At 43.3% G+C, this 24195-nt stretch overlaps 1 protein-coding gene and 1 non-coding gene across 4 annotated transcripts; both read left to right on the forward strand.

Annotated features, from left to right (window-relative positions):
- The first annotated feature begins 14 nt into the window (after positions 1 to 14).
- LOC115175887 (E3 ubiquitin-protein ligase E3D) lies at positions 15 to 18288 on the forward strand. 3 transcript variants are annotated; one of them, XM_029735519.1, is made up of 11 exons: positions 15 to 315; positions 4752 to 4957; positions 6656 to 6746; positions 7171 to 7417; positions 8202 to 8274; positions 8665 to 8743; positions 8982 to 9090; positions 9323 to 9519; positions 11336 to 11474; positions 14532 to 14614; positions 17939 to 18288. In XM_029735519.1, exons 1-10 carry the CDS (start codon positions 239 to 241, stop codon positions 14574 to 14576), a joined length of 1263 nt encoding a protein of 420 aa, XP_029591379.1. In that variant the 5' UTR covers positions 15 to 238; the 3' UTR covers positions 14577 to 14614; positions 17939 to 18288. The 3 variants fall into 3 exon arrangements, with proteins under 3 accessions (XP_029591379.1, XP_029591362.1, XP_029591371.1); XM_029735502.1 differs by lacking the exon at positions 15 to 315 and adding an exon at positions 1331 to 1729; XM_029735511.1 differs by lacking the exons at positions 15 to 315; positions 14532 to 14614 and adding an exon at positions 1335 to 1729.
- A 5179-nt stretch (positions 18289 to 23467) lies between these two features.
- Positions 23468 to 23543, forward strand: trnas-uga (transfer RNA serine (anticodon UGA)). The gene has a single exon. It is a non-coding gene; the product is annotated as a tRNA-Ser (tRNA).
- The last annotated feature ends 652 nt before the right edge of the window (positions 23544 to 24195 follow it).

Consider the following 24195-nt stretch of genomic DNA (forward strand, 5'->3'; position numbering starts at 1 on the left):
AATATATGCCTTAAAAGTCTTCACTGTTTTAAATTGATAGGCTGATTATTTTTATTGCTACATTTACTTTAATTCACCATACTGACAATCAGATGTACAAAGCCATTTCGCTTTGGACTCAGTTATCTCTGTTAAAGCAGCAAGTAAACTGCACGTGTCTTTGTTGTTAAATGTTAGCCAGCTAACGTTAGCCATTGCGAGTACCAGAAGTAAATAGAAGAAAAAGACAAGACACACCATGGGAGAAAATACCAAAGGAGCTGGGGTGTTTATCGAACTAAGGAAGCGGTTGCAAAGTGGTCTTCTTGTTCTCCGGTAATTATTTGCGAAATAGTTAGCAAGCTCTAGCTAGGTAACGTTATCTAGTCTTAGCTAACGTTAGCACGACAGGACAGAGGAGGTGCGTTCGTGCCGTGCACAAATTCTCGCAGAACAGACGCAAAGAAAGGGATTCAACATCTCAAGCAAGGACCACACACTTATGTGATATTTATAACATCAACTCCGGGCCCTACATTACAGGGACTTAACCAGGACCTGGTTTTAGTCCCGATTGATTTTGGGTCAACCCCGAATCTTTTGCGCTGCTGCAATGGTGTAAAACAATTATAACGTTAGTCAACTGAATGCGCCGCTTAGTTCATAGAGCTGCCGTTATGTGTATTTCCCGAAGTCATCCAACGGTTCTAATCAGGGGTGTAGTTCTGCTGGTGCCACTTCTCAGAATCAAATCAAATGTATTTATATAGCCCTTCTTACATCAGCTGATATCTCAAAGTGCTGTACAGAAACCCAGCCTAAAACCCCAAACAGCAAGCAATGCAGGTGTTGAAGTACGGTGGCTAGGAAAAACTCCATAGAAAGGCCAAAACCAAGGAAGAAACCTAGAGAGGAACCTATGAGGGGTGGCCAGTCCTCTTCTGTCTGTGCCGGGTGGAGAATGGTGATATTTCTCGCAAGATCACTTAATGATTAATTAGTATTCTACATAACACACCAAATATAATAGCATAGATAATGTCAGGCTTCTGTTATACCAAAAACACCACGTAATTGTTTATGTCAATTTAGGATGATTATGTTGCATTTTTGTTCTCATGCTATGGCTGTGTTTAACTCCATCTGCTAGAAAATTCGATTAGACAGTAGTTAGGCCCTTACATAATTCAAGATTTAAATGCATATTCCCATGAAACTGATTGGATCAAATGGTTGGCATGCACGCAGCATGGACGTTTCACATGTAAAACGTGAAGAATTATCATTCACGATTGACAGTGATGACGGCCTAATTTATAATAAAGTAGGCATAATTTGGAATTTTAGAATTTAAAAAATATACAATTTTCCTTGAGCTACTTACAGTATGTGTAGGGAATCGTGCAATTTGGATTATGCATTGTATGTATATTATAACATTATCTTATACAATGTCGGTACCGACTTTCATTCAGGAATGATGACGTAATAATAATGCAAAATTGTGCTCCTGTAGGCAACCTAAAAAAATATCACTACACCGCTGGTTATAATAAATGTAACGCAATTGCCATGTGTGGTCAACTGATAATACCAGCACCGTTTTGATTGAGACAGCGTCATTGTGCTGTTTTGAGACACGCATGGGAACACATCTTGATAAATCAATCAATGTCCGATTTTTGTTTTCAGTGAATCTCCGTTTGGATATTTGGTTACAATTATGCTGGGAAATATTAGCTAAAATGAGGTGAGTGCTCATGATCTTTAGTCTAGCAATTGAAAGCAATTCGGAACTTCTCTACACACACATTAGGCCTATAGCCCAACTTTCCAAGACTTTTCTGATGCATTTCAGTCACATAGACTACTGATGCAAATACACGTGTACACTTTTCCCATAGGCTATTCAAGTCATTTGACATCTTTTCTTATTGGTTAAAAAGGTCATAAGGCCTTCTATAACAGTATAGCTGAAACCACTATTGGGTCCATTGACTTACTGAATTTATTATCTTGTAATAGGCTAGGCTACTTGCTGATATATTATTGTTATAGTAGGCCTACCTTCACAATAGCCTCATGGGGTTAATGACCACAATCAATTTAATTAATAATAAGAAGTGTTGATTATTTGGCCTTGGAGAATACAGCGCATGGAAGAAAACATCGCGCTGCAGGAAGGGGTGCTGGAAGTGCTCCAGTTAAATTGAAATGCATGTGCCAATTATGTAACTACTCCCGTCTCTACAGAAATAAATGAAATAGTTGAAAATACTACACCAGAGAGCATAATATAGCCATAGATGATCAATATCTCTCTTCTTTTTTTAATGCTGTTGATTGTGTTTTGTCACATGAGCGCCAAGGCTGCAGTCCGCGCGCCAAATATCAAACCGCCGACTGTTGAGTTGTAGCTGTCAATGAACAGCATTTTCTAGGTATTTTTGCAATATTTCAAAATACAATTGCGGGAAAAAATCTGTATAAGTGAGTGCCACCAGAAAGTTGGTGTACTTTAATTTCCTCATATTGTAGGCCTAAAATCTGTATCCACTCTTAATTGGCCTATGCTATTGATTGCGTTTAAGACATGGGCAGTTCGTTTTATTGATCTCAGTAGGCCTATTTCAACGTCAGAGTAGCTTGCCATTTTCATAATTTGTGTGGTATAAAAAATATGAATATCTCCAGTCATATAAAATGACGTAGAATTGCAGGAAGTTATATTGGAAAAGGGCCTCTTTTTCTCCTCTGACCTACAACCCCCTCCGCCCCTGCTCTTCAGATATGACCCCCGAAAGTTATGAAACTGGTGACGGCCCTTACATCACATATATTGGGCCAACATGTTCTCATGGATGTAATGCTATATTTTGACACCAGGTGGGGTTTTGAAGTAGGAAATGAACAGTTTCACATTGGGCTATTTTTTGTTTCGTTGATATTGTAAAATGAAATGGGCCATTCCAGCTGTGGCAGCTAGTCAGACTTAACATGGACTTGAGTCCATAAAACATGCTCTTCGGTAAAAATGTTTTGTTTTAATAGGGCCCTAATGCTGCATTTGGACAAAAGCAGCATTAGGGCCCTATTCAGACTTGAGATAAGTTGACTTAAGATGGACTTAAAACAAAATATTTTGACTTAAATCCATGTTTTATGGACCTAAGTCCATGTTTAGTTTGCATATCTCAATTTTGAATCAGCCCCTAATGAATCTTTCCATCTCTGAGAATAAATGTATACTCTTCTCACTTAATGCTGCTTTTTGACTAACACCAGTGTTACAGTAGTGTATACACCCTTCTGCGATACTAGGGAAATTGTGTTTCCACTGTTGGGGCTGACAGTGAGGACTTGTGAAGAGCAGAATCAACAACCTCTGCATAGGTTATCAAAACAGTTGCTTTGTGAGAAGGTTTTAATGTTCACAGTTAGCCATTGTTATGTAAATACAATCTGTAAAGTACCAGTGGCCTGGCTTTTGCCCCAAGTGAGAGCAGGTCTGCCGGAGCCATGGCCCAGTGAGACACAGTACATTTACATTTTAGTCTTTTAGCAGATGCGCTTATCCAGAGCGACTTACAGTAGTGAATGCATACATTTCATTTCATGCATTTTTTTTTTTTGTACTGGCCCCCCGTGGGAATCGAACCCACAACCCTGGCGTTGCACACACCACGCTCTACCAACTGAGCCAGATGGAAACAGAAAAGTCCCCTAAATGTGTTACAGATTATTGGTGTGGGATTCTGTAGGTTAGGCCTATAGCCTAGTCGGTGCTTTGCTGCATAGCCTAATTGTTCTATAGTTGGATAATATCTTGTAAAAAAGAGCAGGTTTACTGGTCAGAGACCCTTGTTTTACCAATCGCTTGTGTATTGTCTGGCGTGGCAGTAGTAGCCTAGATGAAGTAGACTTGTGCCGAAATATCTAATTGTAGACAGAATAATTTAGAGCAAATCTGATGATGGTTCCTTCCAGTTGTTTGTTGTTGCTTCCTCCACCCGGTTGGAAGTGAGAAAATTCAATGCAGCCGACCCAAGTCTTTAAAGCTCTCTTCGCTGGGAAATATGTTTTTCTTCCTGGGGGGCAGCAGTTGTGTCAAGCATGGACAGAGACACATTGCATGGCTAATGAAAATAATTGTATCGAACCCAGAGATTGAACAGAGGGCAACATATCATCCGTGCATGAGTGCATCAGGGGTGTCGCTGCCAGGGGGAGAAAAAAAACCCTTTTTCTGTATTAAACAAACATTGTACATGCGCTTTCCCCTACCCACCACTCTTTTTATCTTCCTTCATTTCACTTTCTTACACACACACACACACACACACACACACACACACACACACACAATATACATCTCTTTATTTCTCTCTCCCTCTCTCTCTTCAGTTGGCCTACAGCTGTTTTCCTTTTCCCTTCCTCCAGAGCAGTGAGTGCATCCTCTCTCTTTGCAAGTTTTCCTCTAAGTCATTAGACTTCTACTTTGAGCTGAGACAGCAACAGGCAGGAGGTAGAGGGGGATAAGGACAGGTTGGAAGGTTATGATAAATGACGTTAGTACTGTCACACACACACACACTGGTCTACCATTCACTTGTTTATCATCCACTTGTCAAGGAACGCGGTCTCATTTGTCTGTTAGCCATTGTGCAGAAGCCTGCCATTATGCTGAATCATTAATCCATTTGTATATGTTTTGTTACCAGGTTTACCTGTGCTTAGAAAAATAAGACACTCTCTGTCTGTCCCTCCCTCAGGAGAGATGTGGCTAAGAGCTATGCAGAGGTGAGCGTTACAGGAGGAGATTCGTCCCTCCACATCCGGACTCCTCGGGGCCTGCTAATCGTGGAGCTGCCAGCAGGGGTCAGCCTGGTGGAGGGCTCCTGCAGGGAGGCACCTGGAACAGGAGATGAGATACACTTCAGAATGCGCCTTAATGTGGACCAGCACACAGATGACACAGGTAATGGTGAGGCTAGCTGTATGGACGCACTCAAAAATAAATGTGTGCACGTACGCACACACACACCACACACACAGAGACAGAGAATTACTACCATGTAAATGTATGTTTCTCACATAGCCTAATTACCATCTCCACTTCAGGTAAGATGGAACAGTATCAGCAGATCATTTGTTATTTATGGCTGATTATATAATTTATTCACATCTGGTTTGAGTCAGTTAGTCCGTGGCTGTGAAGCCTTCCCTCTAACTGAGACAGTGGAGGAGTCCTCCTGTGTGCTCTCTGTAGCCTGATCAGCCCACACAGTACTGATCTATAAAGGACTGAGTCATCAGCTCAGTAATTGTCCCGTCATGTCTGGTGCCTAAAGCTATACACACTGATAGATATACAGACAATGTGAATATTTGACCTGAATCAGCTGTAACTTGATTTTCCTAATAGTCTGGGTAGCCATTTGATTAGATGTTCAGGAGTCTTATGGCTTGGGGTAGAAGCTGTTTAGAAGCCTCTTGGACCTAGACGGGGCACACCGTTACCGCTTGCCGTGCGGTAGCAGAGAGAACAGTCTATGACTAGGGTGGCTGGAGTCTTTTGACAATTTTTAGGGCCTTCCTCTGACACCGCCTGGTATAGAGGTCCTGGATGGCAGGAAGCTTTGCCCCAGTGATGTACTGGGTCGTACGCACTATCCACTGTAGTGCCTTGCGGTCGGAGGCCGAGCAGTTGCCATACCAGGCAGTGATGCAACCAGTCAGGATGCTCTCGATGGTGCAGCTGTGTAGAACCTTTTGAGGATCTGAGGACCCATGCCAAATATTCTCATCATGATGAATAGGTATTGTCATGCCCTCTTCACGACTGTCTTGGTGTGCTTGGACCATGTTAGTTTGTTGGTGATGTGGACACCAAGGAACTTGAAGCTCTCAACCTGCTCCACTACAGCCCCATCGATGAGAATGGGGGCATGCTCGGTCCTCCTTTTCCTGTAGTCCACAATCATCTCCTTTGTCTTGATCACGTTGAGGGAGAGGTTGTTGTCCTGGCACCAGTCTGTTTTCTTCCGTTTGGTGTCCAATGAATACACCCCAGGTTTACTTTGTCTCACACATCAGATCTGGCTTATATTAACTGTAGTCATTGCAGCACTAACCTGGGAACCAGAGGAGATTGCTCCCATGTCTCTCTCCCTGAGAGAACAGGGCCCACATCCATATCCACAAAAAGTCTGATCTAGGGGGCAAAAGTTGATAAACACTGCGGTGGTAGTGGACTTGGCGGTGGTGAAAGCAGCTTGGAAGAAAGCTGGCAATTAATCTGTTTTTGAGCACTCCTTCTCTGAAATGCTTTTTGGATATGGGCCCAGACCCCTAAGACCCCAGGCCTTCATCTCTCTGCCTGTGTTCACGCTGTGTGTTTTATGGTGTGAGGGAGTAATTTAGTGCCCCACCCAACGGTCTCTCTCCAGCTGAGAGGAAGCCGGCCCAGCCGACACAACACAAGGACAGCTGGGGGGGGTATTCATTGACAAATCCAATCAAAAACAGATTGATTGGCAGCTTTCTTCCAAGCTTCTTTCACCACCGCCAGTCCGCCACCACCCCAGTGTTTATCGACTTTTGCTCCGTCTCTAGGTGAAGCTCTTTTCCGCCGATAGAGTTGTTTATGTTTTCTGTGGTTACTCTCCCATAACAGGGGCCCTGGGGAGTGTGATGGAGAGGCTGCTGGTCCAAGAGAGTTATTGCTTCCACTGCCAGTCCTGTGGGACCAGGGTGCTGGAGGAGAGGTGAGACGACCACAGGAAGGAAGTTGGTTTGTTGGTTGATTTACATCCTCCGTTCAGACACAGGAAGTGGTGCCGCTCATAATAGTGGAGAAGATGGGTTCAGTGAGGGAGATGGATGGCTGTTTGAGCTAGAGGACAATGCTGTGTTCTGTCTCAGCTCATCTCCCAATGTCATGGAGACATTGGATAGAGGGATACATGTACACCCACACACACCTGCCATAGCTTAGTGAATACTTATGTTTGTGACATTATGTCATGGAAAATGGGTAGAACTGGAATATTGCCCAGCTTTCCCTGTTAATGCAAATATGTTTTTGATTGATTCATGCAAATAGGTTTTTGATTGAAGTTATCGATTAATTTTATCACAGTACAAATAGTCTCCATTGTGTAACAATGTAATGTCATTGATTTTTCTCAGGGTGTTCAAGCGAGTGCTCCCTCTCCCCAACGGCAACTGGAGCTCCCTGGTGGATGACTGGTGCTGCCATCCGGACCCCTTTGCCAACCTGAAGCTGCTGCCCAGAGCGGAGGACTGTTTACTGGGCGACACTCACATCCTTGTGCACCGGGATAGAGGCTGTGAGGAGACTCTCACCCAGGAGCTCAGCCCCAGCCCCAGGCCCATCACAAACAAAATGGCTGATGGTCAAAATCAGGACACACAGGTGAGAGGAGGCAAGGAAGGAAGGAAGGAACCTCTGAGGCAGAAGATCAATGCTGTTTTAGCATTGCTCATCACTTTGATGTTCGTTAGATACATAGGTTTGGCGTTTCACCTCGCTCTCACTCCCTCCCCAATGTGCCGTATACCTACCAAAAAGTAAAGCAACATTTTCAAAAGTTTCCCTCATGTTTGGAAAGTGTACTGTAGTTATTACATCAGCAGTGTATGTGCTTCAGGCTCATTGTTAGTGGGAGACTGTATCTGTATACCCCCATCCCACTGGGCCTGAGACTGGCAGGATTAGATGGACACATTCTACTTCACTACCAGCAGCAGCTAGCAGCACTCCTTTTTAGAGAGGAAACTTGAGGAGGCGGACAGACAGGCAGCACATCAACACATATCGTGAGCCACTTTAACCCGAGCCTACAGCCAGGCCTGGTGTTTGAAGCCAAGCTTTTTTTTAATATATCTCTCTGCTGCTCTCTCTTGCTCTCGCTCTCTCTCTCTCTCTCTCTCTCCATCACTATCTGGAGTGGGATTGATTTCCCTCTCCATCTATTAGTCACTATCTGTGGCTCAGCCTGGGCCTTTTAGTGTGGCTGTGGTTGGGTGGATGGGAAGTGGAAAGAGAGACGAGGAGAGGAATTCTGCCTGCCCGTTGCTCTCTCCTCTTTTTAGGCTGTTTGATTGTGGTTATCGATTTCCGTTTTGGAGGAACTTAAATTAGAACTGTGTGTTCTTGTCTTTTAGCTTTATTTTGTATTTTTCTGTTCTTTTTGTAGAAACCCAACCGCAGGCGTACACTTGTCTCCTGTAAGAGCTGTACAGCCGGCCTGGGAGAGGCTGTGGCACCAGGTACACAACAGTCATTATAGAATAGATACTGTATATTGTCCATTTTTTCAACAGGAATTTATTGATTTGATGTCATAATACCCAATGTCACACACACACACACACATACATACATACACACAAGCACACACTGGTTGGGAGCAGCACAGCGTCTGCCTCAGAGCGGCACTACCAGAGCAATTTTAGTGCTTAAGTTCCTTGCTCAAGGGCACAAAGGCAGTGAATGGCATGAGATCAGCAGCCCTTCGTTTGCCAGTTCAATTCCCAACTTTTATCATCTACCCTGGGGCTTGAACCATAAAAGTTTCATTGCATTAGGAAAGACGGCCAGGCCAGGTTCGGTCTGCATGAGGGTTCGCTCAGTAGTAACAGTTTCTGTAAATGTTGCAGGGACCCTGAAACTCTACATCACAGAGGTGACAGTGAGACCCAGTGTGGGAGACAGCCAGTTTGATACCTCTCTAGACAGGTAACTATGCTGATGCTTCTCAGACTGGTGCATATTGCTGTAACGTCTGTGGACACTCATCATCATACGGATACTCAGCTTCTCAAAGCGCAAATCAATGTAAATGTATCGTTTCTCATTATGCAGATGCCAGATATGACCTTTTGTTACTACAATGCCAATGAGATGTAGAATATTATAATAGACACAGGAAGATAGAGTTCATAATGATGGTTAACCATGCCCTACTCTTCCACAGGTTACTGTTCCTGGAACAGACCATAGCTGCCAGACTGGTGGAGCTGTCCTCCTCCCAGAGCATGTATCGTTTCTCTATCCAGACCCCAGATGGAAAAGCCTTCATATTGGTAAGAAGTGCGCATATGGGTGAGCGAGAGCGCTTGAAATATGTTTCACATTTTTACATTTTAGTCATTTAGCAGACGCTCTTATCCAGAGCGACTTACAGTAGTGAATGCATACATTTCATACTTTTATTTTTTTCGTACTGTGAGGTAGAGGTGGTGTTTGCATTGGTGAAATGTGTGTGGCTTGAACAGAGAGGATGTGAAGTGTTAAATGACTTCTTCTGATCCTCAGCTCTGGCTCCTGAACAGTGACTCCCTCATCGTCTCTCTCTCTGCCACTATGTCATCGACTGTCAGAGGTGATGCTGTCACCTCTCCCAGCCACCGCCAGTGTTCTGAGCGTCAATCACCCACTAAGGCTGGCAGCGCCGTCAAAGTCCTCTATCTCCCCTGTTCTCCCTCTGCCAGCACTGGCAGCACACACCAAGAGTGAGATATAGCCTACATACCAATCTCCTGCTGAATGTCAGCCTGACAGCCTCTGCATTTCTGCTAGAGTATGATTTTTTTATTATAAAATTGTGTTTTGCAACTGAGAACAGAAATGAGTCACAGATAGATGTGGTGGCTGCTCCATGTTCCTCCATGCTGAGTTCCCCGCAGGAGGATTCTTCACTTCTGTTATGACTTCCTTCTTCCTCTTCACCTTAGAGAAGTCTTGTTTTGCTTCGTAGGATGTGACAGCCCCTCCGGCAGACTGGCAGCAGAGCTGTAATTAACAAACTGTAGATGAAAGGAGAGGACTCCACTCCTATCCGCACGGCGCTACAATACAGCGTAGCTCAGCGCATCACATCAGTGCTGTTAACTGCATGTAGGATGGGAAATTGCCTGCTGTTTTAAGTATGACAGGGGGTATTCAGGGGTATTCAAATCTGGACCTCGAAGCCAGTTCCACTGCTGATTTTCATTCTTCCGGTCTAATCAGGGACTGATTTAGACCTGGGACACCAGGTGGGTGGAATTAAATATCAGGTAAGAACAGAAAGCCTGCAATACTCTGGAACTCCAGGCATGGATTTGAATACACGAACACCCTACGTCAAGGCTCTCCAACCCTGTTCCTGGAGAGCTACCATCCTGTAGGTTTTCGCTCCAACCTTAGCACGCAGGTTGATAATTAGCAGGTCGATAAGCTAAATCAGGTTAGTTACAGCTGGGGTTGGAGCGAAAACCTACAGGAGGTTAGCTCTCCAGGAACCAGGTTGGAGAGGCCTGACCTACAGTAGTTTAAACCGGATCACTCCTCCAACATTTCGTGAAGAAAACAGCGTGGCTATCGGCTGACACAGCTTATATGAAGGTGGGGAAGAGGTAGAGAAACATCTGTTTCATCTAGGCCTAACGTTACCTACTGTTACATATGTGACATTCATCCCTGACCTTGTTTTAATTCAGTCAGCCGTGTAAGTCACAGAGCACCGGCTGTCTTGGTTGAACATACTGGAGGTGACGTGGTGTTTGTTGGAGATGCACGCCAGCAATGTGTCTCTAATTGGTTGGAGAATCAGTGAGCCTCTGCTTAATTGAATTGTGGCTGTCACTGAGGGCAATGACTTGATTAGTGTAGAGTTGACAACTGCAGAACTCATCTAATTTACTACCAGGGGTGTACTCATTAGTACAAACCGTATATTTTTTTCTTTGTTCAATGAATACGAGGGTTTCTTATTGGACAAGTTCAGGTTAGTCCCTCCCTGTTTCAGCTGTTTGCTTCTGTTTGGACAATGGTTCCTAAACACTACACCCCAGGTGGACTTGGGTGACTGTTGAAGTGTTATGACCAGCGCTGCATGTGTTATGCTTTTCTTTACTGTAAAAGCAGTTGTATTCACTGTATACTGAGTGTTACTTTCTGTACTAAGGGCTTATCAGCATTTTAATTCTGAGTGTCTCTCACAGAGCTACTGCACAGATGGCCAAATGTAATGACAAAACCTGGATCGCTTCCACAACCTGTGACAGGGAATCAATCACTTTCTCATTCCTCCATCCCTTTCAAACTCCCGCTGTTCAACATTACCATGGGATATATTAGAATTATTTGATTAACATCATAACACTTCAAACTGGGATTTATGTCCCCTTGCCTAGAAGATGTGAACCTCTGAGAGATATTTGACTTATGTATTACTCTGACTGATGCAGTGTTGTACATTTTCTTCATGTCTTTCTCTCAGTCTCGTAATCTTTTTTATTTCTTTGTCTCTTTCTCTCGCTATCCCGTATCTCTGTGTGTGTCCAGTGTTGTAGACACCTGGGAGAAGGACATCGGTGTCCACCCCCTAGACCTGCCCCAGACCACGTGCCAGGAGCTGTTGGCGGTGCTGACAGCCAGTACTTCCTGTCTCCCTCTGTCGCTGCATTCCATGAACTCCTTCCAGGTAACAGGGCCTCTGGGTAATGTAGGCAGAGCTTCTCCCTTTGGCAGGAGGAGCATAACACTGTTTGATTCCATATTGCTGCTATCCATTATTTACAGCCTCTGCCTAGTAGCTATTGTTGCGGCCATTTTTTTTTAAGCTCATTTTCGAAAAGAGGTCCAGAGGATTTTTTTTTTTGACAAACTATCTTTAGAAGACGCTGGAGCACCGCCAATACTGTTGGGCAGTCTAACTTATTAGTGCACACAAAACAGTCTCCTCTACAGTACAAAAGGGAGAGTTTTCTTGCACCAAGGCAAGACTAGGAGGTGTAAACTTTGCTGACTTCACCAGGGACTCTCCGAAGACTTTCCAGACAGTTGCACAGTAATTACCAACATTGTCTCATCCCTGCCTCTTTACCTGTCACAGCAGCACTCACCTGAGAGAAAGATGTATAGTTGAAGAAGATGAAGTAGCCTAACATCCACAAAACATTTGAAAAATAACAAACATTTGAGCTCCTGCATATTTAGTGTGGCTGTAAATAAGGCCTCTGGCTCCTGTCTCATTATATAGTTATCATGACTCTGGGTCCTTTGATTAAAATGCTTTCTACTTACTGTTCACATTTCCCACCACTACTACAGTACCAAACCTCTACGAGACTGCTTATTACGTTTAAGAGCCTCTCTCTCGCTCTCTCGCTCTCTCTCTCTCAGGCTCTGCAATCTCATATTTTCTGTTCCTTCCCTCTTTCACAAAACTCTGTTACTTGCCCTCTGGGTCTGTACAGGGGAGGAGGAACTCATTTTGACTCTGGAAGAAGCTATCAATTCTACTTAGATAGAGGGAGGGGAGAGAGAAAATGGAAAAAGTAAGGAAATAAGTTATTTTCAGTTTGTCGTATTTCAGTCTGATAGGCGTGTAGGGTGTTAAGAGTTAGTAATTCTGTACATTCCAGATGTCGCAATAAGTCTTTTTAGTTTACATACATATTTTCCATAGAAACCATCAACTGTTTACAGTTACGATGCCATACTCCCCCCACGTTACCATATTCCCAAGTCCCGTTCATCAATCAGCTGAAAAGCCTGGAAATTGAGGATATCAATGGCTTGTCCAGACCGTGAGTGATTATCCTACTGCTGACAAGGGACTTGTTTTAGGACAGGGTACTTAGACTGCATGCCACTAAAATGGAGAAGAGACAAGAGGGACTGAGGGGAGTGATGAAGAGTGTCTGATTTTAGTCACTTAAATGCCTCTCTACTAGAGAGATGGATTCACTGCTCTGCTGTAGGCCTAGTAGTACCAGAGAGTAGTGCGATCACATACTCAGATAGAGTTACAGCATATGAGGACTGAAAACTCCCAAATTGATAATGTAGCCTTAATAGTGTGTGTGTTTTTTGTTTGTGTGCATGATGTGCGTATGTGTTGGCATGTGAAATGGTGAGTGTGCCAGTCTATTGTGTTAGCCCTTCTAACCAGATCTAGCCTCTCATTTATTGGAGGAGGAATGGTGTGTTGTCTGGGGTGTTGTGTTCCACCTCTGAGCTGTGCTGCGGTGTAATGGGGTGTAAAGTAGTTCCAGTGCAAAGTGCCACCTGCATCAGGGAACAGACAGAACCCTGCCCACCAGCTCATTAATCTCCCACACAGAGAGGCACACTGGAAGATAAAACTGGACAGAAAAGGGTAAGGGGCAAAATGCAGGAAAAATTTGATCTATATCAAGTCTCACCTTAATGATGTCTTGAACACTAGTGTGGCGCATTGTTGAAATCAATTACCTCCCTCAGATAGACGCGCCTCTTTTCATTACTTCTGTGCCAGGGGATGCATGAAAAAAGGGATTTCTGAAGAAGAATTCTCTGCTAACCCGCACTTTATTGTATTAGACTGAATGACTTGTGAAACTCAGTCAGTGTGGCTGGTCCCCATAATTTAGATTACTCAGTCAGTTGCTGTGGCTATCAATCAGAGTCGGAAACCTCCCTCAGTCAGTAGCCAATTTTTTTTTTATTATTATATTTTTTGCCTTTATTTAACTTGGCAAGTCAGATAAGAACAAATTCTTATTTACAATGACGGCCTACACCGGCCAAACCCGAACGACGCTGGGGCAATTTTGCGCCGCCCTATGGGACTCCCAATCACGGCCGGTTGTGATACAGCCTGGATTCGAACCAGGGTGTCTGTAGTGACGCCTCTAGCACTGAGATGCAGTGCCTTAGACCGCTGCGCCACTAGATCACACTTTCAGAAATGCCTTAATCCCTATAGAGCACAGTTTTAGTGTAGGCAAACTGCTTTCACTTCAGCTGCCCATTCCCGTTCACACATCATTTGTGTGTTTTCCCCCTCAGTTATTTTTATTGTCAAGTGAAGAAAATAATATTCCCTCTCACCTCGCCAAGATGTTGAGTGTTGTGATAACAGAACGCCTGTACGAGAGCATCAAAGCTGAGCCTATAGCGTATCAGCCCTTTTAATGCTGACAGATAAACACACCGCTGTGAATACTAACTCTGACAAAAGAGCCATAGTACAGTGATAGAAATAAAATAAACTTTACTGGAAAATGCAATATCCTAGTACTGGAAGAAGTGTTTCTCTTAAATACATATATAAAACAGAATATCCCTAGGACGTCGGGGGAGAATAGACGTTTTTAAAGGAGGCGGGCTAAAATTGTATTTCCATTATTCGAATTTGTAACTGCTGTGAGCTCACGGCGAAGCTGTGATGAGAAACTGTTGGGTAGAACATTAGCATATCACAACTATTCTTGGAATGTAGCAGGACCTTATGTCAATAATAATTCATTTAATTTGTAATGTGTTTTTCTCACACCGAAGGCGCCATTTACAAAACAGAACATAGACAGACAAGAAACAAAGCTATATACAGGTATCATCAACTCTGGAGGACATGAGAACAGAATTAGCTGAGGTCCTTGAAAGCTTTTCTGAACAGCACGGTCTTGAGCTGCACCTTAAAGGAGGACAGAGACACTGCACTAATGTCTGGAAGAGACTCTGCCCTAATAGTGTCTGGATGTGTGTTCCACAGCCACGGAGCTGCACAACTGAAAGCCCTGTCACCTGTCGTTTTTAGTCTGCTGCAGGGCTGCAAGGAAGACGGACCTGGAGGAGGTAAGGGTGCAGGAGGATAGAACGAGGTTCAGCAGGTACTTGGGTCCAGAGTTGTGGATAGCTCAGTAGGTGTGAACCAGGATTTTGTAGTCGATGCCTGAGCATATGAATTGATGTGCTCACGGAGGGACGTGTGGATGAGGACACGTCCAGCACAGTTCTGGACATATTGTAGCCTGTTTAGGCACTTGGCCGATAGGGCAACAAAAGGGGTGTTTAAACTGAAATAAAGCCGTGGATGAGTCGCTCAGCTGTAGGTTTTGATAGCATAGGTCGTAACCTGGCAAATGTTCCATAGATGGAAAAATGAGACTTTGGTCACACACTTGATGTGGGCTTCAAACGAGAGCTGACTGTCAAATATCACACCCAGGTTGTGAACCTCACTGGAGGGGAGGACCTTGACACCATCAATATTGAGGCTGTAGCTGCTGATTTAGTCAATGATGATGAGAGTGCCAATCAGGACGACCTCTATCTTAACTGCGGGAAACTAAACTGCATCCGCGCTTTGATGTCCTGCAGGCAGCTGACCAGGCATTGGCAGTGTCAGTGTTTGTGGAGACAAACAGCTGAGTGTCGTCAGCATAGAAGTGAAAGCCCAGTCCGTGTTTCCTCAGGATGTTTCTCAGTGGCAACATGTAGATACAAAACAGTAGTGGCCCCAGAACCGAGCCTTGAGGGGGACCCCTTGTCGGACCACAACTGTCTCACCTACTAGGACCGATGGCTACAAACTGGTAGCGAGCCGTGGGATAGGACCTGAACCAGAACAGTGTCTGACAGGCCCAGGTGCTTCTCCATGCAGTCCAGCAGGATGGTGTGGCTGACCGTGTTGAGTATGAAGATGATGGCAGCCCCAGAGTTAGCATTCATGAGGTCGTCATTGGTGACCCTTACCGGGGCAGTCTTGGTACTGTGTCTAGCTCTGAAACTAAACTGGAAGGGCTCAAGTAGGTTGTGAGTGGCCAGGTGGTTTTGGAGTTGGTTAGAAACAGCACGTTTGAGGGAGGAGCTGACTCGGGAAGGGCAGATTGGAAATATGCCTGTAGTTCTGGAGGTTGTCAGGCTTTATAAGTACTGATGTGACTGTGGACCGTTTGAGCTGAGGAGGGACACATCCACTGATGAGGGACTTGTTGATCATTTCTGTGAAGAAAGGCTCCAGAGCAGGTAAGCAGGTCTTGACGAGGTGGGGATAGGGTCAAGTGAGCAAGTTGTTCTAACAAGCTTGGTTACATCAGCTGCAGTGACTGCGGTGAAGGTGGAGAACCTTGACTCAGAGAGTGTAGGACTGGGTAGATCAACTACAGGAGCTGGACAGGATGGTGTTTTGGGGTTTTCAATTTTGCTTTGGAAGAAGCACAGGTATTTGTTGCACTGTTCTGGGGAGGCTGAGGTAGCAGAATTGTTGACAGGTTGGAGGAGCTTGCTCACAGTAGAGAACAGCACCCGGGAGTTGTTGATCAGTTGGGAGAAGTAGATTGTCCGAGCTGAATTTATGGTCTGTTTGTATTCTTGCTGATGTTGCTCAAACATCTGCGCATGTACTGTTAGCCCAGTTGTCTTATACCGTCGTTCTAGACGATAGCCAGTTGCTTAAAGAGAGCGTAGCTCCTCAGTGTACCAGGGAGAATATTTGGAGAAAGACACCAGGTGGGTTTTCAAAGGAGCAACTTCATCCAGTATGGAGGCCAAGGCATTGTTGTATTGAGCCACAGATAGTTCCACAAAAAAGTCAGAGTTGAGCTTAGGAGGCCGATAAATCAGCACAGCAAGTACTGATACAGAGCCAGTGATTTTGAAAGCCATGCATTCAAAAGATAAGACAGCTGGTACTGGAGTAGACTTCACAGTGCAGTCACTCCTGCAGATTAGACAATCCAGCAAACCTGTCCAGATGTGCGAGGACAGTCCAGGTAGGTGTAGCCAGATGGAGTGCAATTGGTTGAGGGATATGTACTCAGTCTGTGAGGCAGCGAAAGTCTAGAACTCTGTCAGTGATGATGTCATTCAGTAGTTAGCCTTTGTTGCTTATGAATGTTGCATTTGAAAGCCTCAGTTGAATTACTTTGGAAGTTGCCTGAGGGGAAACCTGCAGAACTGGCCAGTGTCTTTTATGATCCACATCCGGTGTGCACGATCTACTGCTCGCATTGCGAGTGCACACTATAGATTTAAGTTTGTTCATTAGTCTCCTGCCGCCCCGTTGTCCTAGCCATCTGCATTTTTTCCGGAGGATCCCGTATTGCATAAGATTGTTCTCTCTGCTCCCTGCACAGGGTTGTTTTAATATGTTCAAAACTTCTGAGGAATCCTTGTGTGTAGTGAGTGATAGTTACTGCCATTTCTGTATCTTTCTGTCCAGCCTTTGGTGCAGTAGATATGAGATCTAAGGATCTGTGCTGGTATTTGAATCCAAATAATTAGCTAGGAGTCAAATATGTTAACTAAATTTAACGTTGTTGATTAAAAAAGAAACTAGATATGTGTTCAACACAAAAAACTAAAAGTTTATAAAAGCAATGCACATAAAAAAAAAACTTAAAACAAATAATTAAGAATAAGTTTGCAGGAGTAAACTACCACGTCCGCCACTAGGCGCCATTGCAACCATCTATCAATGACAGCAGCTGGTTCAAAGGTACATACTTGAAAGCATTAACGTTAGAGGTTGAGGTTCACTCTCTTCAGTCAAAGGGAATAAATAGTAGCGTGTTTCTTGCTTAGTTTTTCTTGTATTCTTTGGGGGCTTAGCTATTTTGTAGCACATTCACCTTAGGGCTTAACAAATTAGTCTGTGACAGCAAATTATAATTTGTCTTGATGCGGTGTACAGGCTGAGTCATGAGTTTCGGGAGGGAGCCTTGAGTGAAGCCAATGCCCTCATCCATCATCCCAATATAGCGGTCTCACTGGAGATACAGCCAGGCATAGCTGTGACCCTCTTCCAGGCAAACAACCAGGACTAGGAGATGCCTTTTGAGTTTTGTGTGGATGTATGTGCAAGACCTGTGTTTTTAAATGTATTTTTAATGTACTGTTATGTCAGCCATCTGACCATGAAAAAGGACAGGACGTGCAACGAGCCGACAAATACCCTCATTTCATCTGAGCACATTATTTACCTAAATGTCACTGTTTTCACCATTGTTTTAAAACAATCCATACAGTATACTCATAAGTCAGTTTCATTGTACGTAATGAAGATTATATTTTGCAGGCTGTATATCTGAATGTACATATGCAGGTGAGAAAAGTAATACTGTATCTCTTATTGTTACACTTTAGAGATCTAACCCTATCTATCTGAATTCTCTACAGGTGGCGTACATGAGACTGTAATGTCAGAGGTCAAGAGCCATGGATCCACTCATCTTTCCTAGAGGGAGGACCAGCAGAAGAAGCACTGGAACACTAGAGTACAGTGACTTATCTGTCTTAGGCTGTGTTCAAGAGGCACGTAATGGAAAACCCAAGTTTTGAGCATTTTCCAAAAAGAACGCTCATTCCGTTATACGTTTTGAATAGGTTTATTCAATTTGGTCCTACTGAACATGACCCTGATAGCTGCTGTAATGCAGACCATGTAAAAAGACTTGTAACTAATCATTCCATTGGAATGTCTGAGTTATTGATGACCTGCCCAGATTAAATAGTGAATCTGACTAATATGCCTATGTTGAAGTGCATGTTTATTAGAGGGGGGGGGCACTTTTATTGTAAATAACAATAGAATATGTTTCTAAACACTTGTGCATGAATGTGAATGCTACCATGATTACAGGTAATCCTGAATGAATCGTGAATAATGATGAGTGACAAAGTTACAGACGCTGAAAAAATGGCTTGTAGGTATGATATTTGTGCATCTAACTTTCTCATCATTATTCACGATTCCTTCAGGATTATCTGTCTATTCTTTTTTTTTTTACAATAAAAGTGACTCCAAAATGACACAATACATTATTTACCATTAATTTCTATTGAGCATAAAATCATCTGAAACACAACCAAAACAAACAGCAAATGCATCCAACAAATGTGTAGTCACAAGCTTGATGTAGTCAATGCGTGCTATGAATATGGGACCAAATACTTAACTTTTTACTACTTTAATACACATAAGTGAATTTGTCCCAATACTTTTGCTCCCCTAAAATGGGGGGACTATGTACAACAACAAAAAAACGGTTCACCCGATATGGATGAAAATATCTTCAAAATAAAACTGACAGTCTACACTTTAACCTCATAGTCATTGTTTGATTTCAAATCCAAACTGTTGAAGTATAAAGCCAAAATAGGAAAAAATGCTTCACTGTCCCAATATTTACAGAGGGAACTATGTAACCTCTGTGACAGGCGGTACCTTTTTGTGACAGGCTTTTCATTTTACCTCTACCCACTTTTCAAAGCCACACTACCTGCTACTGTGTGAGAGGAAAATCAACTGACAGCATCATTATAATAACTCCGCTATAATGACTATTTTTTTTACCAGAGAGCTAGTAATTATGTGGTTGCTTATGAGATCGAATGCTCCAGAGTTTTCTGAATGTCAGCTAGTCCAGCTTTAATTACAAATACTTCCGTAGATTAATGTGCAATAGAAACTCAGCCAGCTTTAAAAGTACATGACAACATATCGTCGATGCAGAATATGATTATATATTATGCAGAATATTGTTCTATATCTCCGTTAGACTCAAGGAAAGCCAGTGTGATTCAGTTTCATTTTGAGGATCTGGATGTTCTCTTACAGTGGGTCTATAAACAGGGCATAACCGATAATAGGACACAAATATTGTGCATCCCCATAGGCTATAAGGAGGTCATTGTTGGTAGCAACTGTAAATAGAATAGCAATGAAGTGGAACAGGGTCTGCACTATTTAGAATAAGGGAGGGGTTATATTCAGTATCACTTAATGTCTATAGTGAGCAAGCTAAAAGGTCATGGTTTGAGTACCAGGAGCAGAGCTTCATGACAAACTAAGTTACCCAATTGTACAGATAAAAAAAAATAAAAAATTTTGCTCTCTATTTTGGGGCTTTTCAGACCCATCTTGTCTATCATGGTTTTGTGAACCAATATTAGGACATAACTATAGTGAATCCCAACACAGGTACAGTATAAGAGGGTCATTGTTGGTAGCTGTACAACAGCAAGAAACTGTAACAGGGTCTGCCCTAGCTGATGTAGATGCAGAGTTAGACCAGCTTGTAGCTGTCTATAATAAGATAAAAGGTAGACCTTAACAGTACTGTATAACGGAGGGGGAACTAAGCTTCGCAACATTGATCCAACAGAAAGAACAAATGTATCAAGCTCTAGGCTCTATTCCTCAATATTTTTTTGCTGTCTCTGTTTTGGAGCTATTCAGGCCTACCCCTCTCCATCATTGTTTTGTGAATAAGACAAGCTATCTGCGTAGGTTATGTAGCAGACAATGAAAGACTATTCAGCATTGTGTCTCTGTCAACATAAGGTGTCTAACGTTATTTTTACAAGATTCCCAGCAGATGTAGATTCCTCTGGTTTGTCTCCCTGGATCTGCCATGTGCTGATGCGGCAACTGACAATAACTTTGAAACAATACAAAGGCACATTGTGCTCACTGAGGTGGCAAAGCAGAGAGTGAATTGGCTAATTAAATATTTCCCGTGTTGAATGGTCAAGAGGGTCTCGGCTTTCTTTCCAGCCCTTGTCACACGAGAGTCAATTAAGCGAGCTCTATATAAACCATCAGCATGAACCAAAGCAGACTGAGTGGGAAGAGGTACTGGAAGAGTTGCCCTCGTTCTGAAGACACAAACACACGACAGATACATTAACAGTGTTTATTGTTCGGAATCACTGCGTTTCGTAGCCTTGAGGAGATGCTTTTTTTCATTCCTCTTGTCTTTGATCAAAGAAAACAGTGTCAAAAAAAGAGAAAAGATCCTCCAAGGTGATGTTGGGCTGCCCTGTGTTGTCATTGTTCTGCTCATTAGTCTCCTCACCTAATTATCGCTAGAGAAATGCACAACTGCAAAAAAAGAAAGAGAGAAACATTTTCAGGAATAATTCTCTTCCTATTTGGATGTAGCTTGACAGGTTTTTTTCATCTCAGAGGATGCCTTAGAAAATGTAGAAGGTAGAAAAGGAAGGGATCAAAACCTACCTTGAGAGAATGAAAGGTTGTAACGAGCCTTTAGTACTGTAACTCTCAAATGTGATTACGGTCTTACTTATCTAATCTGAGGGGTGAACACTGGCTGAGTGTGTGAGTGTGTTTGTCAATCAGGGAGCTTGTATGTGATAGCAAGATTGAAAATGTGTTGCGTGTGAGATTAGGCACACACTATTTCTGGAGAACACACACCAATTTAAGAAATGGGAACCCATTCAAACTCATTCAGGTATGGATTGCATTAACACATTTCAAATACATTTCTCCCCACCCTCACTGACTCTCTGGAGTTCTCAGTGCCCCCAAAACAGACACAGTAGGCCGGTTTCCCGGACACAGATTAAACCCAATCCGGGACTAGAACACATTTTCAATGGAGACTGATTTTGTAAATTTTTTTATCTGTGTCTTGGAAACCAGCCCAGTGAGTATAAGACATTGATATCCAATTTTACTCTCCAACCCCTGCAAATGTTTTCAGTTTTCTCCCAACTCCCATTGTAGATAGTTCATTATTAGATAACATCACATACATACAGACACACCCATTCAGAGCTCTCCGATATCAATTTCAGATTGGATGTTCCAGGCATGTGCCCAAATGAATTCGTTCTGTATTATTTTTCGATTAACTGGGACGGGTGGTGTGTGAGATTACGTGACCTGTGTAGAAGGTGAGATCCATTGGTATAATGTCAGAGGAACCAAGCTCCTACCTCATTTATTTTAGTCAATGAGGCATCGGATAGAGTTCCTGCTGCAGTCAACCAGCCCTAATGTTTTCTCTGCCCAAGTGCATCTTCAAGCTCATTGCCCCTACAAATGATTCCTGAACCTTTGATATTCTCTCTTTGTGAATCCTTGTCATTACTGGGGTTAAAAGATATGGGTAAAAAAAGAATGATATTGATAGCAGGTGGAATTAATATGATAGCTTTCTTTGCTGTAGGGCACCCCAAGATAATATTGCCATCTTTTATTTCTCTCTTTCCTCCCTCTTTGAGCATGCTTATTACCCTTCACATCTTTCTATAATTCGTCTTGTTCTCTCATTTCCTCGTCTGTTTAATTTCTCTTCTTGCTCTTCCGACTGCATTGTCAGCTTCTTCTCATCCTATCCTAACCCCTTCCTCATCCCCCTCTCTGTCCCTCTCCGAACCTTCAGCTACTTCCACTATTACCTCCTATGCTCCTTCTCCTCCCTCCCCCCCTCTCTCTCCTCTGCGCTTCCCTTACTCCCCCTCTCTTCCTACCGCTCACTAATATGGCATCGTGGTGTATCTGCGGGTCCCCTGTGACTCATTAGTTTGCCCATTGGCCTGGGTGCCACCCCCGGATGAGAACCCGTGAAAATGCCATGCCCGCAGTGAAAGGTTTGAGCATACAGTAGTGCCAGCCCTCCCCTGGGCAAGGATGGTACCACCACATCAGTAGGCATGAGATGCTCAAGAATAAATCTTGCTCTGGATTCTGTGCTACTGTTCTCCCAAAAATAAAAATCTATAATATATGAGTCCATTGCATAGCAGACACACATTACAATATTAAACATACTAATGTATGTTACATGTTAATTAACTGTTAATTGGTGAGTTGTACTCCCACAGATGTCCACTAAGACTTATGATCGTACAAGATGGTGTGATGGCATGCAGTCAGTCAATTTTAACATTCTAATCGAAACAATCTGAATCAGCATCTGTGTGCTCAGTATCTATATTTTATGATATATACAAGCCATTAGGAACACCTGCTCTTTCCATGGCGTAGACTGACCCGGTGAATCCTGGTGAAAGCTATGATCCCTTACTGATGTCACTTAAATCCTCTTCAGTCAGTGTAGATGAGTTAAAGAAGACATGGATTGAGACATGGATTGTGTATGTGTGCCATTCAGAGGGTGAATGGGCAAGACTAAAGACTTAAGAGCCTTTGAACAGGGTATGGTAGTAGGTGTCAGGTGCACCGGTTTAAGTATGTCAAGAACTGCAATGCTACTGGGTGGTCTACCACCTAAAGGACATCCAACTTGACACAACTGTGTGAAGCATTGGAGTCAACATGGGCTTGTAGAGTCTATGCCTGTCACGATAATCTAAAGGAGTAGACCAAGGCGCAGCGTACTTAGAGTTCCACATGTTTAATAAATATGCAACTCACCAAAACAATACAGATGAAAACGAAGCATGACGTTCTAGGCAGCTACACAAACACAAGAGCCCACAAAGCACAGGTGGGAAAAGGCTGCCTAAGTATGATTCCTAACCAGAGACAACGATAGACAGCTGCCTCTGATTAGGAACCCTACTTGGCCCTAAACCACGAAATACAAAAACATAGAAAAAGGAACATAGAACGCCCACCCCAGTCACACCCTGGCCTAACCAAAATATAGAACCAAAACCCTCTCTATGGCCAGGGCGTGACAATGCCCTGGTGAATTCAGGCTGTTTTGAGGTCAAAAGGGGGTGCAACTCAATATTAGGAAGGTGTTCCTAATGTTTAATACACTCTGTATATCTAGCTATAAACAGGTAACTGCCAAAATAAAGGAAACACTTGAGTAAATGAGGGATACAAAGCATATTGAAAGCAAGTGCTTCCACACAGGTGTGGTCCCTGAGTTAATTAAGCAATTAATTCATCCCATCATGCTTAGGGTCATGTAGGGTCATGTAGCCTTCCCTGTAGCTCAGTTGGTAGAGCATGGTGTTTGAAACACCAGGGTTGTGGGTTCGATTCCCACGGGGGGCCAGCACAGAAAAAAAAAAATGTATGAAATGTATGCATTCACTACTGTAAGTCACTCTGGATAAGAGTGTCTGCTAAATGACTAACATGTATACAAATGCCCAGTTGCCCATTATTGTGGCTACTGTGTCTCGAAGAAGAGATCTCAGGGAATTTGAAAGAGGTGTCTCAAACGAGCATAGGGGGTTTAAAGGGTGTGGGTGTCTCTATCACCAGATCTCAACCCAATTGAACACTTATGGGAGATTCTGGAGCAGTGCCTGAGACAGTGTTTTCCACCACCATCAACAAAACATCAAATTCTGGAATTTCTCATAGAAGGATGGTGTCGCATCCCTCCAATAGAGTTCCAGACACTTGTAGAATCTATGCAAAGGTGCAATGAAGCTGTTCTAGCAGCCAACGCCCTATTAAGACAGTATTGTGTTTCCTTTTTTTTAGCGGTTACCTGTGTATCTTCACTATATAAGATAAACATTTGAACAGCAATGTGTGGTTGTTTTTGTATCTTTCAACTTTTCCTTAAAGGCAGCGTGGAGTTCTCAGTATAGATTGATGGCGTGTCTGAGGGGTAGACCTGACAGTCAGGAGAACAGACTTTCCAGTGACAGTTGACAAGAGAGATTGGAGCGTTGGTAATGATGAGACCAGAGTG

This window comes from Salmo trutta, chromosome 3, assembly GCF_901001165.1.
Source record: "Salmo trutta chromosome 3, fSalTru1.1, whole genome shotgun sequence".
Classification (NCBI taxonomy): domain Eukaryota; kingdom Metazoa; phylum Chordata; class Actinopteri; order Salmoniformes; family Salmonidae; genus Salmo; species Salmo trutta.

Coding starts and splice junctions, on each gene's coding strand:
- LOC115175887 (XM_029735502.1), top strand. CDS start 1,623: ATGGGAACACATCTTGATAAATCAATCAATGTCCGATTTTTGTTTTCA. Junction 1,730..4,751: donor GAAATATTAGCTAAAATGAG/GTGAGTGCTCAT, acceptor TCCCTCCCTCAG/GAGAGATGTGGCTAAGAGCT. Junction 8,744..8,981: donor TTTGATACCTCTCTAGACAG/GTAACTATGCTG, acceptor ACTCTTCCACAG/GTTACTGTTCCTGGAACAGA.